General features: G+C 39.3%; 1 protein-coding gene across 2 annotated transcripts; it reads left to right on the plus strand.

Moving 5' to 3' along the window:
• Positions 1 to 1,124: 1,124 nt before the first annotated feature.
• nkx2.4a (NK2 homeobox 4a) lies at positions 1,125 to 3,099 on the plus strand. 2 transcript variants are annotated; one of them, XM_027004855.2, is made up of 3 exons: positions 1,125 to 1,498; positions 1,974 to 2,452; positions 2,498 to 3,099. In XM_027004855.2, the coding sequence occupies exons 1-3, from the start codon at positions 1,129 to 1,131 to the stop codon at positions 2,654 to 2,656; spliced, it is 1,008 nt and encodes a 335-aa protein (XP_026860656.1). In that variant the 5' UTR covers positions 1,125 to 1,128; the 3' UTR covers positions 2,657 to 3,099. The 2 variants fall into 2 exon arrangements, with proteins under 2 accessions (XP_026860656.1, XP_026860655.1); XM_027004854.2 differs by having other exon boundaries at positions 1,974 to 3,099.
• Positions 3,100 to 17,027: the final 13,928 nt, after the last annotated feature.

A 17,027-nucleotide genomic window follows, 5' to 3' on the forward strand; every position in this document is an offset into this window, starting at 1 on the left:
TGCATGCCTACGGCAAGCCAATATTATAATAAAGAATCTGGTAGCCTAAACTATTCTCTTGAAATGTCGGAAAAGTGCAAAACTTTATAAAGTTCTAGAAAATCGATAATATGTAGAAATATTTACCTTTTTTAGACGTCAGGCAGTATTAGACTATATTTGCATTATTCATTAACAATAATAACGTAAAGAGAGACCAAGACCAAACCCGTCCCCAAATATATATATATATATATATATATATATATATATATATTATATATATATTATATATATATATATATATATATATATATATATATATATATATATATATATATATATATATATATATATATATAGTGAGAGATAGTGGCTCTTCCTTTTTTAACTCGAGGTAAAAAAAAAAGTATACATATATGACTCTCTCTCTCTCTCTCTCTCTCTCTCTCTCTCTCTCTCTATATATATATATATATATATATATATATATATATATATATATATATATACGTTTACGGATTTTACCTTGAGCTAATTTGGAAGAGCCCTTCTCTGGTGGCACAAAATGATTCTCAAGACGCATAAATTAGGTCATACAATGGAGGGGGCCTTCATTGTGCCTCTTTGACAGTGCGCGGTGGCGCTTATGTCTCGTCAAAGTGCTCTCAAACTTGGGGGAAAGTATGGAATTCCCTATTGACGCAGAGCAACAGACCATCGAAAAAAAGTCGAGTTGAGCCGCTGAAGGGAATGAAAACAGTGTCTCAAAGAAGGGAACACTCATTTAAATGATACTACTACTGTATAACAAAAATGGGAATTATGGAAAGGGGAACATTTTATTCGACACAATGCTTACCATAATATGAAACTAACAACATTTTTCTCAATTATCTTGCAGAGATGTCAATGACCATTGTTTGCTCGTCCAGGACGTCGCTCCGCCCCTCATGTTTGTCGTAAACCTGGCGCCTGGCTACAATAAACCCGAGATAAGAGTGGCCAGGGCTCGCCTCCTTCTCGAAGGCGATCAATCGGATCTCAGGCATACTACAAGCACTCTCTTACGTCGACGTCCACGAGAACAGCGCTGATACAACAACACGGCTGAGCTGCTCCACAAAACATCTACCTGCTTTCTGAACCATGTCGCTGAGCCCAAAGCACACGACACCTTTCTCAGTGACAGATATTTTGAGCCCAATTGAAGAGACGTACAAGAAGTTTAGTGGCATGGAGAGCACGGGGAACCTCGCATCTCCACTGGGAGCATACCGGCAACCTCAGGTGTCCCAGACGGGCATGCAGCAACACTCCATGGGCCACAACGCCACAGTTGCTACCACCTACCACATGCCTCACTCCGTCTCCCAGTTCTCGCACAGCGCTATGGGGGGATACTGCAATGGCAGCATTGCCAACATGGGGGATTTACCCTCTTACCAAGAAACTATGAGAAACAGTGCAGCAGCAACAGGGTGGTACGGCGCCAACGCGGACCCAAGATATTCAACAAGTAAGTTGTATTTTTTTTTAGTTTTATTTAACAATACGTTAAGGTTATCAGAAATATATATATATATATATATATATATATATATATATATATATATATATATATATATATATATATATATATAAACTTTTCAACGACGCACACTTAGATTAATGCACCGAAATTGATTAATTTTACGCACCAACAAATATCACTTAGCTTTTATTTACAGACATATTTTCCTTTTGCATTTGTGACTGACATTACACAGACTTTGCTATTTTATTCTATTTTATTCTATTTTTACTATATTTACTCTATTTTATTCATCCTTTCCATGACTAAAGCTATTATAATTGTGGATATACTGTATGCGCAAATACTATGTTTTCATTTTCAAAAGCAACATGTATTTTAACGAAAGGTGGCTAAACTCGACTTTATCCTGGTACTGCTAATGATTGAATGGCCGTACATGTTTATGTATATTTTTAAGTTTCTAGATTCATGGGACCTTCCACAGGTATGAATATGACAGGAATGGGAACGCTGACCGGTATGGCGGACGCTTCCAAAGCCATGACGCCACTTCACGCTGCTCCAAGGAGGAAACGAAGGGTGCTCTTCTCTCAAGCACAAGTCTACGAGCTCGAACGGAGATTTAAGCAGCAAAAATACCTCTCCGCGCCAGAGAGAGAACACCTGGCTAGCATGATTCATCTCACCCCCACGCAGGTCAAGATCTGGTTCCAGAATCATCGCTATAAGATGAAGCGACAGGCCAAGGACAAAGCTGCGCAGCAGCTGCAACAAGAGGGCAGCCTGTGTCAACAGCAGCAGTCACCGAGGCGGGTAGCTGTCCCCGTCTTGGTTAAGGACGGAAAACCGTGCCAAAACGGTTCAAACACGCCGACGCCAAACCAGCAGCAAATGCAACAGCAACAACACCAGCAACAGCAGAACGGTTCTGGGGTGGTGCTCACTGCTGCGAGTAACTCTATAAGTCAACACCAGAATCAGCAGGTCAATGCACTGGTGCAGGCCCAAGACCTGGAAGAAATGTCGCCTAGTCCTCCATCACTTCACTCTTCACTGAACAACATGGGACAGATTGACGCTTCTGTAGACTACGCTAACAACATGGTCACATCAAACCTGCTTTATGGCAGAACGTGGTAGGACTGGCCACAATTTAAATTTTATACAAAAACGTACACTAACTCTAAACTAAACACGAGGCCAAAAGCAGACGAGACTTGACATGTCTACTGATATGAGAATGTGGAACGAATGTACGGACAACACAAGGCTTCGAGGCAAGCCTGGTGCGCCACTAATTCTTTTCGAGGGCATGATTTTTCTACATTAGACACTTCTGCCAATGAAGGACGTGGTGTCATTTTTAGCCTTATTCTGTGCGTTTTGGACTTCCCATTATTGTTGTAGTAGAAGGTTATCTGTTGTTGAACAAGGTCGCTGCTCCTCGTCAATGATAAAGACAGCAAACGGGATGCTAGGATATCAGGTATGAACTAAAGATCTACGTATGATCATCGAGTGGCCAGATCTTGCAACGATCCTTCCGCAATGAATACCTGAACTTTTTATGATATGACTATTGTAAGCTAATGTATCCTTTTAGAATAATGAAAAGTAGGGACTGTATATTTGGCTAACAATTGAGTTTCTGTTTACTTGTAATATAAATGTAATTTTTTTGTTGTTTATTTTATTTCTTTTTGTAAGTTAAGACAAACACATACGCGATGGCTGCTGTATATGTTTCAAATCAATTGAACGTTAACAATAAATCAGTTGGAGTGCAAGCCATTCTCCGGGAGTTAATTTGGAGTGCGTTTTGATTAGGCCTGCGTTACGACCGAGCGCAAATGGAAAGGAACATCGATGAGCAGAAAGTTAACAAGCTCAAATGCTGAATATTAACAGCTGGAAAAGCAATATGTTGCTTCTTGAGGAGGATAGTTTATCGTGCAAGTTACGATGCTTTACTTTAAATATATTATGTCAAATGCAGACTACACACTCCGCGACTTTTTCAAATCAACTGCAAATCAAAACACTTTCAGTAAATAAAAAAGATTGTTGCCAAAAATGTGGAATAAATCAACTTCCGAGATTCATTTATATTGGATTTTATGCTGTCTTTAATTTATCACCGTTATTCATTTTTGAAGAGGACAGCGCTTTTATATCTCAGAATGAGCAGGTCTGTATTTGAGTAGTTGATTTGGATGATTAACTACATAAAACATATGACTTTTTAGAAATCAGTTCTATTTTACATTGCTATAGTTTTCTACATAAAAAAAATTAATAAATAAATAAAAAAAAACGAGCACTGTATGGAAATATCAGATAAGTATTTCTTATTTTGAAGATTGTGTGTGTGTGTGTGTGTGTTTGTGTGTATATATATATATATATATATATATATATATATATATATATATATATATATATATATATATATATATATATATATATTTTATTTATTTTAATTTTTAATACTTTTGTTAATTTATTCTAAGTAATTAAAGTTTAAAGTATCCAAATTTGTCAGACCTAATAGGATAATGTTTTTGGTTTTGTTTTTTTTTTTTTCCACGGGCTTATATTTAATCTTTCGTTTTCAAAAATAACTAAAAAGTTATAATATTAGAGAAGGGTGAAAACTAAAGTTTAACTTAAGTATATTTTGTTGGTTTACTTCGCCTGTTTTCATTGTGATTTCTTTCTTCTGGTAGGCTAAATTAATTTGTCATTTGCGATACACGAGTTCTGTGGAAAATATAGATATGGCATAGTGTATGGAAAGCTTAGCTAATAAAGTTTTCATATAGCTAAAACAAGTTCAGTGAGGCAATAGAAATTCACAACAAGTACTACTAAAAAACACTGTCAGTATTAAAAGAACCAGATAAATCTTGCGGTCGGTGGCGTTACCAACATATTCGAGAAGAGTCGTAGCCTAAAGACCTGTTGACTCACTTTTGACTAAACTATTCGAAGCCAGAAGCTACATGAACAACCATGCTGAAGAGGCTTCTGTACTTTTTCATTTATGAGTGGAATTATGATTAAAGATATAAAGTTACATAGAATAAGAAAAAATGTCACTCGTGAGTTCGCCCTCCAGCTCACTTTTGCATGTGGGCTACACATGTAAATTATGTGTCTTTAATTGTTGTTCACGATGGTTGCAGAGGGTGTATGAGTAGTCTTATGTTTCCAGCAATTAGATAATACATTTCCTGGCAGTCTCTTTCAGGCCAATCGCCAGGTTTACTTTGTGCAACCATAGATTATAGAGTGATTAAAAGTATCCACGAATGCTACTCAGTGTGTCTACCGAGAATCCCATTCAAAAGTGGCGGCAAACTCAATCCACTTTTAAGGTGCATTATGAAGAGACTGGTTAATAGTAGCGATAACTTCTGTCTAACGTGCAAACTCGGGTTTTTGATTAGCAGCCATTTGGCAATTATTGCAGGCCTTAAGCATCCATCTTTCTCCTGCTGTAAAACAAATGTCGAGTCCACGCACAGTTACACAAGATTATGTGGTCATTATGAAATGGCTACTGTCCGATAATGGCTGTTTTGTTCGACATATTTGAAAAGCATGCCTTAACCTGTTGCCACCTGATTACGATAGTGCTTTAAGTGGCATTTGGAAGACTGAATGTGTCTGCAGATTACGTCCAAATAATATTGCGCTGGACAGTGGCTGGGAGTAAACAATGGACTATGACTTTGTTCTGGTTTCACTGTTCACAGTCTTTAGAGGTGAGCTATAAGGGCTCTGCTACAGTTCTGCTGGACAACTGTTACAGCTCATGCAGCCCTTCATATGACACTTTTGCTTTGTTATTTGCACCAAACCAATGAACGACGCATGCCGTTTATTATCCTAAAGGCCTGAATATTACATTTACTCTCACTAATAAACATAAGTAAAGGTGATAACACTGATAGCATTAAACTAAAAATATTGTAACTTATTGCTATTAGAACTGATACAACTATAATGACAGGCTGTATTTCATATACTTTGTGTAAGAGTTGCTCAGCTATATTTTAGCGGGTATCAAAGTTTAGTTCATACCTCGTTTTTACTATTCGTCCGCGTGTTTACCAGAAGATGGTAAGCTCTTTTTTTTTTTTTTTTTACTTTATATCTTTTAAATACTTGGAAAACATAAAGGTTCAAAGAGACATTTAGTATTTCTACTCTCTAGTTCTACGCTGTCTTGGATTCCTTGGAGCGCCATTCTTTGCTGCTAATTGCAGGATCCAAACGAATCCTTAACAGCGAGTAATTTGAATCCAGGCTAGAGGCCTTGCCTGTATTTTCCTCTGCCATTATTCTACTTAATATGTCAGAAGGTCTGATCGCAGAGAAACCTTTTCAAGTTCTATTGATGTGCCTTTCAATTGACCATGGTGACCTAGCAACCTGGCCAACGCTAATTGGAATAGGCTGACGTCAGGATTACAGTTTTTGTGGGAACAAATGTAGTGTTCATAAAAAAAAAAATTACAAAATTATTAGAACAATGACTGTAGACTATATCTAGGCAAAACAATATGTGACTGTATAAAGAAAAAGAAAGTGTTTCGAATTATAAAATGTAATTCTCAGGTAATGAACATATAGGTTCCATGAAGGCATGACAAATATCAATAACTGTTAAATATTCATATGCAGAAATGAGAAGGAGAAGGCTAAATTACCAGGAATAAGGCCATTGATTTATTTGTTGCACTATGATGTGCAAATCAGAGCTTATTTTCTGAAATGATTTAGCCACTGAGTAGATTTTTATAATTGTTTGGAAGCAACTGGATAGTTTGTGGATGTTTTTCACACTTTGCTAATCTGAGAAATTATTTAATAAAATGACTGGAACCCTTTGCCACATTTTTAATTGTTTTCTCTTTTTTGAAGGAGAGAGAGAGAGAGAGAGAGAAAGTATGATGCTCCCTACCCCCACCAGACCTCTGTGACAAGCTGCAGGCTGTGTCCCCTCCAAACACAAGAGCCACTTCTGTTACTACCAATTCAGGAGGTCTGAATATAGTTTATTTCAGACCTCACACTCATGCAAAGAGAAGTATGGTATTCTGAGCTTCTTAAAGCAGTCTAGGTCATATTTGAACATAATATACAATATCTGTTGGATCTGAATAGTTGAGCTGTTAAGATTTGTTTCTAAAAAAAGGTCTCTGTGCATTGCTCCCTAACACACTGCTCCCAGTACTTTTATTTTCATGGAAACTCTTGCCAAACACAGCCCTGTATTCTCAAACATGGCCCTGTATTCTCAAACACAGCCCCATATTCCCAAACACGTGCCTGTATTCCCAAACATAGCCCTGTACTCTAAAACACAGCCCTGTACTCCCAAACACAACCCTGTATTCCTGAACATGGCCCTGTATTCTCAAACCTGGCCCTGTATTCCCAAACATAGCCTTGTACTCTCAAACCTGGCCCTGTATTCCAAAACACAGCCCTGTATTCCCGAACACGGCCCTCTATTGCCTCCTCAGTGGTAATAGAGGAGCCAGTTTTTTTTAAAGAGCATTACCACCAAATATGTGTTGCCAAGGTTTTAATTTTATCTTTTTACAGCAAAAGACATTTATACATTTTGAGCCAAGTTCAGCATATGACACTGGTTGTGCCATCACAGGGGTCCTATGGGTTGACCTAATGTAGTCACTTCTTTTTCATATGTTTATGAAAATCCATCAGCAACCATCAGTGCTCTGGGAAACAAAAACTTTCCTAATTCCAGCTATTTCAATCTGGAGAGAAATGGCAGGCAAATAATCATCCTCCAGCCGAACGAAAAACATTTCAAGGATGCCAGAGGACTCAGAAAGCAATCCTCACTCTAATACATTTCCATAAAATTAAATCAATGATAGTACATTCCAGCAGTGTCTTTGCTGAGAATTATAGCACACACATAAAGTGGCACACCGCGCACACACACACTCACATAAAAAATGCAATACTTTTCAAAAGCTTAAAGTATCTGGTTCTGTAGTTCACTATGAATACGTCAATATTGTGAAAACAGTTCAATCCTCTAAAATCTGGCCTGTTTCAGATCTACAGAAGGAGAAATGCAGAGAGAGAGAGAGTGAGAGAGAGAGAGAGAGAGAGAGAGAGAGAGAGAGAGAGAAGGAAAGAGGGAAGAGTCCCTTATTACCAAACCATGTCACATTCTTCCCAGTGCCTGCTTCTGCTACACTGGCTAGCCTGTAATCCCCCTCCAAGTTCCCCATGCATCTTATTCAGGTTGCCCATAAGTAGTTAAAGAAACTGTTTTCAGTCACCACTAATAACTACTGACCTAGAGTGACACAGGCCCACAATGGCTTTGCAGGGCCCAAGCTGCCCAGCCAAAGAAACTGATTAGTACTTGAAGAGGTTTGAAGCAAGAATCAATGGCTTGTCTGTCCCTTCCCGCTGGGTTTGGCCTAGCTGTAATTATGGCAGCGTACCATTAGTTACGCCTCATTAAGTTTAGCAAACACCCCTGAAGGAAAATTTGTTTACCTTTAAACAACTAATATAGTCTGTATTAGGGTCCATATTGAACCTGGGTGGAAGGGGCAAAGAGAATATAAGACTGGGCATATGTTAAGAAAGTGCAAATGAATGATTCCTTTTGAATGTGAACGTTTCGGGAGATGTCCCTTTAAATGTGAAAGTTTTTTGAAGAGTTACTGTTGTTAGTGGAATATCATAATAAATAATCCAAAAGTATTCATGTATGTAAAATATGTAAAGTATGTATGTATATATGTATGTATGTATGTAATATGTATATGTATTGATTAAATGATCAAGATGACACTTTGATGGCAAAACGGAAATTGGAGGCCTGACTTGAAGCCTTGGGAACATTTATTCAACTCCAGTAAACTACACATTACTATAATAGTCCAGTGCTCCTGTTTTGATTACTTTCTGAGAAGGACATAAAGATCAAACCTCTTATTTCCATTTTGTCTTTAGCTGCTATGTTCTAAAAAACAGGTCCATTGCCTTCCTCTCTGTCAGCTTACATTACAACACTTGATGAGACAGAGCTTTACTCCTCTTCTCCTGCTAACTGTATTCCAATATAGATTTGAATTACCATCATAAAAAGGCTCTCCATTTGATCCTTGGCATGTAGGAATATTTTATAAACAATTTATCAAAGTTTTTTTTGTCTTTGATGTCTAAACACAGGCTATTTCTTAGCATTCTGTTTAAATATATAAAAAAGGTTAGTATGCATGTATAAAAATGCTTTAGATAACAATAGCATCCTCAAGAGACGGGAGTGTCCAAGTTGTACTCACTCCCCAAAATTCAAATCGGCCTTGAATGGGTTGCATTGTGAAGTGCTGAAGTATTCCAGGTCGCTGCAAGGCCTTTACAATGCTACACTTTCTAACTGGTGCACAGCTTCGGCCCAATCCCCAGTTGCCAAGGCGATGACCAGCTGCAAAGCTGGGCCTTGTTTGTTTATAGGAGAAGGTCTGGATAACAGTTCAAATGGATCCAGGCAATAGCATGAATTGTTTGTGTGTGACCACTTCAGGAGTGCGAGAGGAATGAATGAAGTTGCATATGTTGGGGTTCTGCTTTATTATGTGTGCAGTATTGTCAAAAGAACTTAGCCCATTATACGTCCACGCTTAGACGCTCACGTGGACATGGGCTTTCATATGCACAAACACACACCTGAACATACATACACACTAGTACACAAATTTCAATACATACTCAAACTGTCCAGCCTATTCAAGAATCCCAAATCTTCCCTTGTTAATTGTTTCTATTGCTGAAGCTATTACTTCTATAATAAGAAATAAAAAGCAATACTTTTTGAAGTGTTACTTCAAAAAGTGACAATAATCAAGGATTATGTAATAATTTGCAAATGTAATTATCAAATGTTCCCTGTCCCTAGCCTCACAGGACCAATTTGGTCTCTGAACATATGTATATTAGTTTAGGAATAAATAGGTTAACATAGGTTCATATCCTTACATTTACCCATGGGATAAATCCACTAATAGGTTTAATCAGCCTAATTAAGACTGACAAATGAAGTGACAAATGCCTGCTTCATTAAGTGAAGATGAGCCTAAGCATTTCAGCGCATTTGTAATTGTGCTGTCCCTGCATTCAAACAGTGCTGAGCAAAACCCAACGCACAGACTACGCAAACTCCAAAAGACAAGCCGGACCACCCACTTTCTTTCCAATTATCATCCTGCTACAACCTGTCTCCCCTTCACTGTTCACCAGTAGGCACAGCACTCCAAGGAAGGCATTTGACTGTTGTTCCTCTTAATACATTTCTAGACGGTTGCTTTGGAATCAATAGCCTGTGGTCCATGTGCCCCTGAGGACAAACAGGATTACACCGCAAATCCCACGTTCCTGCTACTGCACCTCCTCCAACTACTGTGTTACCAAGGGGTCAGACTCTCAGACACTCAGAGCTGGTATGTAGGCAAAAGATTTGAAGAGACAGTGCTAATGAATGAAAAAGGTCTCTACATCCATTAATTCATCCTTGCTTCTATCTATCTATCTATCTATCTATCTATCTATCTATCTATCTATCTATCCATCTATCCATCCATCCATCCATCCATCCATCCATCCATCCATCCATCCATCCATCCATCCATCCATCCATCCATCCATCCATCCATCCATCCATCCATCCATCCATCCATCCATCCCAAATTGTATGTCTGTCATTTCATATTTGTCTGAGTATATCTGTGCACTTGATCCTCCATATCACTTTTCATGCCTGTTCCCTGACGCATTACCCATAACCTGCTTAATATGATGTGCGCGATCCATGTACATTATGCAAATGAAGCCAATTAGGCCAGGAAGCGCTTGGGATAAAGGTGTGCTACAGCTGGCTGGCCTCTTAGCCGCGGCAGACGTTGGAGTGTTTGTTTGGCCTGATTTAAGCAGCTGGTCGCAGAGGTTAGGCCTAGCAAGCAGGAGAAAGGACACATTCAGCCTGCCAGTGGGGGGTAGTGGCCATCTGAAAGGGAAAGTTAACTATGTTTTAGCTTCCTCTTTACAGCATCCCTCCTGGAGGTGTATGTTGGGATTGGTGAGGATAGGGTGAAAGAAAGACAAAAAGCATGCAACCAGTTCTTGGTGTTTTCCCACAAATCCTCTGTCCAGCCACACTTCCCTAATCCCGACAGCTCATTAAAGCTGGGCCTGATCAGTCCTGCTGCGCTCTCACTCACAAGACTTTATTCTCAAAAGGGACGCACGGGCTCTAACAGAATTGATTTGAATCAATGTTCAATTGGTTATGTGAGTAACTGGAAATCCATGGCCAAGGCAATCAGTTTAACAGATCATAGGATGCTTAAAATCATTATTGTTCATTATGCTGGAGTTCAAAATAATCAATAAAAAATGGGATGGGGGAAATGGTGGAGTAGATATTTAGTCTACAGGATAATTTATAGATTATTTTTTCAAATAATTTTATATTTTGTTTGTATATAAGAGTAATGTTATTCAGTGTTACTACATATAAACAAGACCTTCAGAAGAACATTGTTTACACTGATTAAGAATATATATATATATCTCAGCTAGTTCAGAACCAGTATTTCTCCACAGTTTTTTTTACCTATTACATATCACCTAAATTACAACAGGCAGTTATAGCAAACTCGCAGTGCCTTTGCTTCAGTTGGGTTTTGCAGGGTGTTGTACGGGGTTATACGTTTTTTTCTGAATGTATTATGCAGTTGCATTCTAATCGGCGCCGGGAGCTGCAGAAAACGGATCAGGTAATTACTGTACTTTTCAGGACTATAAGGCCATAAATTAAAATCTCCAACAACTTCTCAAGTGACAACTCATCTAATCATAAGGACAATCATGGAGAGGCTATGCTGTTTACTGATTGCACTAATCAAAAATGGCTTCTTCAAACGGCTCTAATTGGTAAGTTTATCCACAGAATCACATAGCAGATATACAGGGGACACTGTCGTGATTCGTCCAGCCCAAATATCCCATTTGCATTGAGTGCCTCCAGACTGCTCTTGACTCCCACAAGTTATCAGCAAACCAGACAATTATTCATCAGACACAAATTGGCACATCGAAGTCAAATCAGGGAATTATGGAGAGGAACACCCAATGTCAGGGCTGAGAGACAGAAGATGGCCTTTGATTGACCGCGTTGCCCTTCCAGAGTCTTCGTCCACATTAACATGTTTAATTCCCCACTGAGGCCGGACAAGTGCTAAACTCAGATAATGGCCATTTAGATAGATAAATGGAATTTGGTTATTTCCCCATTGTCTCATGAAATCAAGACATAATAGTACATGACGGAACTTGGACACCTCAACAAATCCATAACTCAAGAAAACTGAAATATCTGAGAAATATAGTAGTGTGAGATGAATTCAAGTGTAATTCGGTGTTCAGCATAAATAAGCGAGGAGCAGTAGCACCTAGTTTATTAGACAAATGATCGATATTCTTGTGCACATAACCCTGTATCATACGTGGTTGTTTTAGGCTGTTATTAAAGTTATTTCTGGCAGACATGACAACTGCACTCCAACAACAGGAACACTTTTTGGATTAAAGTACATTTCACTTGAATGCTTTGACTCCCTTCTTAAATCTGTGACACTGAGCAAGGTGAGGCAGGATGCAAATGCTGAGGCAAAGCAATGTTTAGGGTAACCGCTAATGGGGTATTTGGTCCAACAGCCTGAAAAAAACAAACCAAATCGGAAAACATAAAGATACGAACTAAACAATGGGAAGAGAAAGAAACGAAAGTAAAGATTACGACAACATCGGAAGATAACATCAGAAACCATGACGCCTAAGGGAAAACAGGCAAGAATACAGGTGTACAAAACAAAGGGTGCAGATAAACAGATAAGATAATATGGGGACAGAAACGAAATCACGACGCCAGGGAGGGTGTTGGAGTTGGAGACCACAACAAATATCCCCCTGATCTTGATTAAAGAGAAACTGTGGCCTTCCTGCATACAATTATGCCCGAGAGCTTTGCTTTTAGGAACTTGGGGGACCAAGACGATACAGAGTTTCAATGATTATATAAAGATCTGCTTTTAAGGCGCTCAGTTATGACAGAGAGCTATAAGGTTAGTCAAGCTCAGCATGAGCACAAGAATAAGAGACTCACTCCTACGCTTATAAAACAAAAAAATCAAGTCTTTAATTTTGTTAACTGTCGAGGGCAGGCTTGCGGCTGTAGGGGGTGGGTGTTAAATCAAATTTCACGCACACAAACACAAAAAAAAAAAGTACGATTAAATAAAAGCAGTGCAAAACTGTACAGTGTTTTCCACAAAAAGCTTATATTATGTGGAGACCTGAGCGGCGGGCAGTCAGAGCAGCAACCAAATGAATGCGGTTTGGCCTTCCTTTGCTTTAGCACCGCTTGATGGTCTTTTGATTCATCAGCTGAATGGCACATATTGCCGCACTTGTAAATGTGTCCTACATTAATAAAAGGTGGAGATGCTTACATGAACAGACAGACACTCACGCTCGAGGACCAAGCTGTTCCCTGATTTTCGCACTGGCAAGTAAAACAAACCATACAAGTCCCTATTCAGCACTGGTCATAAAGGAAACTCTTCAAAACACTGCACTCTAGGACTGACACACGCATTACAGATCCTAAACGAGTGGCCTTGTAGCAGTTTTATGTGAATGGAGGTAGAATTGAATATGGAGCAATTTGTCTCAAATTAGAGCGATATCACTATCTCTGGACTCGTCCCACTCTAATTCCACTTTAGCTATGCAGTCACTTGCAGTGGTGGAAGGTAACAGACTAGATCTTTAGTGCGGCGTGTCTTAACTGAAAAATTAGTTTCATTACACTGCTTTTGGAAATTACAGTTACATCACATAATACATCCACAGTGATTAAAAACAAGCCTACATATGAAAGCTGTTGTTTTGATACTTTGATACTTCATTTCCAGTATGTTCTTTTACACACTGTAGCCCATATGTTTCCATAAACAATCTGTCCACCTCCCTCGACCCCATTCATTTCTGGGAGGTTTCTCCTCACAGGACTGGGTATTTTTACATATCACCAGGTACTATTTAGTCGGTGAACCTTCTTCACACTGCAGTGAGACTGACATGACAGTGACATGGATGTGTGGTTGCGCTGCTATGAGGTGTATCAGACAAAGCAGCGTAGCTCGAGTGCGTCACAAATCACTGTCATTGCCGGATGGTCTGCTGTTGAAAAATACCCAGGCAACAGTGGAATTGGTCAGAAACCTGGCACTGATGGAGTTGGAGCATGGCGACAGATTGCATATAGGCCTTAACTGTACACCTGCAAGGTGTTTCTGCGGTTTCTACATGTATGAGTCAGAACTAAACTTGGAGTTGGAAATACTTGGTTAACGCCTAACAGATCTATCACATTCTGATGAACAAGGTGTTGGAAAAAACCCTTCATTAGCTACATTAAATCCTCTTATATACCATTACACTCTTCTCACACTTCCTCAATATAGCATGGAGGGTGCAGATATCATTGCCTTAAGAGAGATGATAATAATCCTTCTTGAGAAAATTGATAGCCCTTCCATCTTATTTGGAGTATGAGATGTTGTCAAAACACTAATTGTCAAAATAGTCGGTATACCATACATTCAGACAGCTTTTGAACTTGAGAGCACTTGTTTCCCTTTTTCAAAACACAATGCATCAAAACAGCACAGCAGACCCTGGAGAGGTCCCATGCTCTTCACACACCTTTATGAGTGATCCTCCCATCCTTTGATGAACAAAGTCTCTAAGCCAACAGGGTGGAGGTCAATGACTACATTGCTTTTATGATACAAAGAAACAGGAGAGCATTTCTTAAAGAACTACATCGGAACGTAACGTACTGTAATGCACAACCTCAAGGATATAGCCTTCTGTATCTTATTTTGTGGCGTTTTCCTGCTGGTTGGCTTTTTAAAATATTACATAAAGAAACAAGTAAGGATCATGTGGTAATTCCAGTGCACATACTAGATACATCACGCATACACATCATCACACGTGTGTATATACTACAAATATATTATATACATCATATATACACACTACATGTCAGAAAGGACCGTTGGCACAAAATGAGAGTGAGGTAATATTGTATTACATCCTACTGAACTGTTGCTGTCCAGTAGTTTCGTTGAATATGGACACTGCCTCAGGAGCCGATGTTGCTCTGGGCTGGAATCTCTTCACATGCCTCCTCAGTGTCTATACTTGGTGCCGTTGGGGAGCAGGTGCCCGCAGTCCAGAATTAGCATTTCCCATTCATGCTAATGGCTGAACCCTGTTCCCCCTGTGAGGAGCACTGAGCCCACTCTCCTCACCAGAGCACAGTGCATGCTAATAAGAACACACTCCACAATCCCCACACTGTGTGTCTTGGCTAATCTTGTTTTATCACCTTTGTTAACATCTCCATGAACAACAGATTTAATCCAGGCAGAGATTACCGTAATGTGACTTGTGCTGGCCCGGACAGAGCCATCGGCCGGCGGTCTATAAACATTTGTATTCCCGCAAGTACGGCAGACTAAGGGGGAATGACGAGAAACGCAGTGGAAGTAAACGTAGGTTATGAACTGGGTTTGAATATGTGAGTGCGCAGGTTAAGAAGAGACAATGCAACATCAACTTCACACGTACACTCACATACTCACACACACAAACCTGCAGAGACCAGAAAAAAAGTATGATAGTTGGGCTTCTCTTCTGCATGAAATGAGAAGGATCACCTCTTGAGATCATTTGATGCTGTTTGAGTATTCAGAGAACTGCAGAGCAATGAGTCAGTACATAGCAGACAGAGGGAAACAAGGCAGCCCATCTCTGCTATACCTGCAGGACGCGATGCTGAATAATTCTGCCTGTCCCTAGAGATTGCCTTCAATCACACAGCACAAGGTGCCAGCACTGTGGCCCTGCGAGCAGTGAATTAGTTCCTGACAGATTGCCGAACAGGCTCTAATAAGATGCCGCGCGAGCTTAATTACCTGATGGGTAGTCAGAACTCGCGATCTGAGGGTGGGCTGCTCTACGCAAGAGCAGCTCGGGTCAGTTGAGGAACAGCGCAGGTAGCAGGGAGTCTGGTCTCTTGCCACCCATGTACGCATATGAGGATACTGAAATGTAACACTTTAGCTGTGGTGCACATATGAGGAATGCATTTTTTCATAGACTGAGACTGTTTTTACTGAACAATTTTCATACTGCTGCAATTTACAAACAACAGAAAGAAATATAAAAGGCACAATAATATAATCTGGGTCTCAGAAGCCTAGTGAAGGCTTTCTTTTGTCCTGTAACAGCTAGATCCGATGATCAGCTGGGGTCTGTGTTTATATCCTGTTTTTAATATTTAAAGCATGTAAGCTGCTTAATCACGCATCATCTGGAGTACTTAAAATATACTCCTGAGTTAAAACAAATTGACTGATTTAGGAACATTTCAAGCACTAATTCAAAGTGGCATTGAGACTTGACTAACTTTAACCCTAGAAGTTTGAAAATAATGCCTGCTTAGCTTATAATGACAGAAGGCATATGAGAACAACTATACCATTATTTTTTAGAAGAAACTAAAAAAAGTCAAACAAAACCTTTTAATTTGGGAAACATCTATATTTGTAACAAGGAATATGACATTAAAGCTGTCCTTCTAATGCCATATGTACAATAAATGTCATAGGTCTGGGGTGGCACAAAGATTTAAAAGAAAACATTTACATTTACAGTGTTACATTCCATCTTTGTGCTTAAAATCAGCACTTATACTGTACATCTAGATGCATATACAGATACATGAAGTTTGGTACAGCATCAATTAATTTAGAACCACATATGTTGCCATAGCATAACATATTCAATTGTCATTCAGTTCAGTGGCTCCTAAGAACAGGAACTCTCATCTAACCCTTTTCCTTATTCTTTCTAATTTCATAGTATCATTAGTTTTAACTAATTACCCGAGTAAACATATGGCCAATAAATTTAAGCCATTCTGATTACAGCAAAGTCATGGAATAAGTGTAAATGATGGAATGAATGTTATTAACAGATGCAAAGACCCTGCTGTAGACAATGGCCAGTAATCGTTCACTCAAAATATGCCTCTTGTTTTTACTTGATATGTGTGGGGTTAAAGAATCACACTGTTGTTCCATTTAGCATATCACTGAAATTGATTTGCCACCCAAGGAAAGGCCCACACTGCACACCTGCACTGCTCAGTGGCATTCTGCTCACATAATCAAGGATGAACGTTGTCTGTCTACCCAATCTAGCCCCCAGTCCCAATGGGAGAGGGGACTTGTAGCAGGAAGACCTGCATGAATACTAATTCAGCCTCTTGGCTTTAACAGCTTTAGCAAGCCCATCTCACAGGAATTTGCCGAGC

This window comes from Electrophorus electricus, chromosome 13, assembly GCF_013358815.1.
Source record: "Electrophorus electricus isolate fEleEle1 chromosome 13, fEleEle1.pri, whole genome shotgun sequence".
Taxonomy (NCBI): domain Eukaryota; kingdom Metazoa; phylum Chordata; class Actinopteri; order Gymnotiformes; family Gymnotidae; genus Electrophorus; species Electrophorus electricus.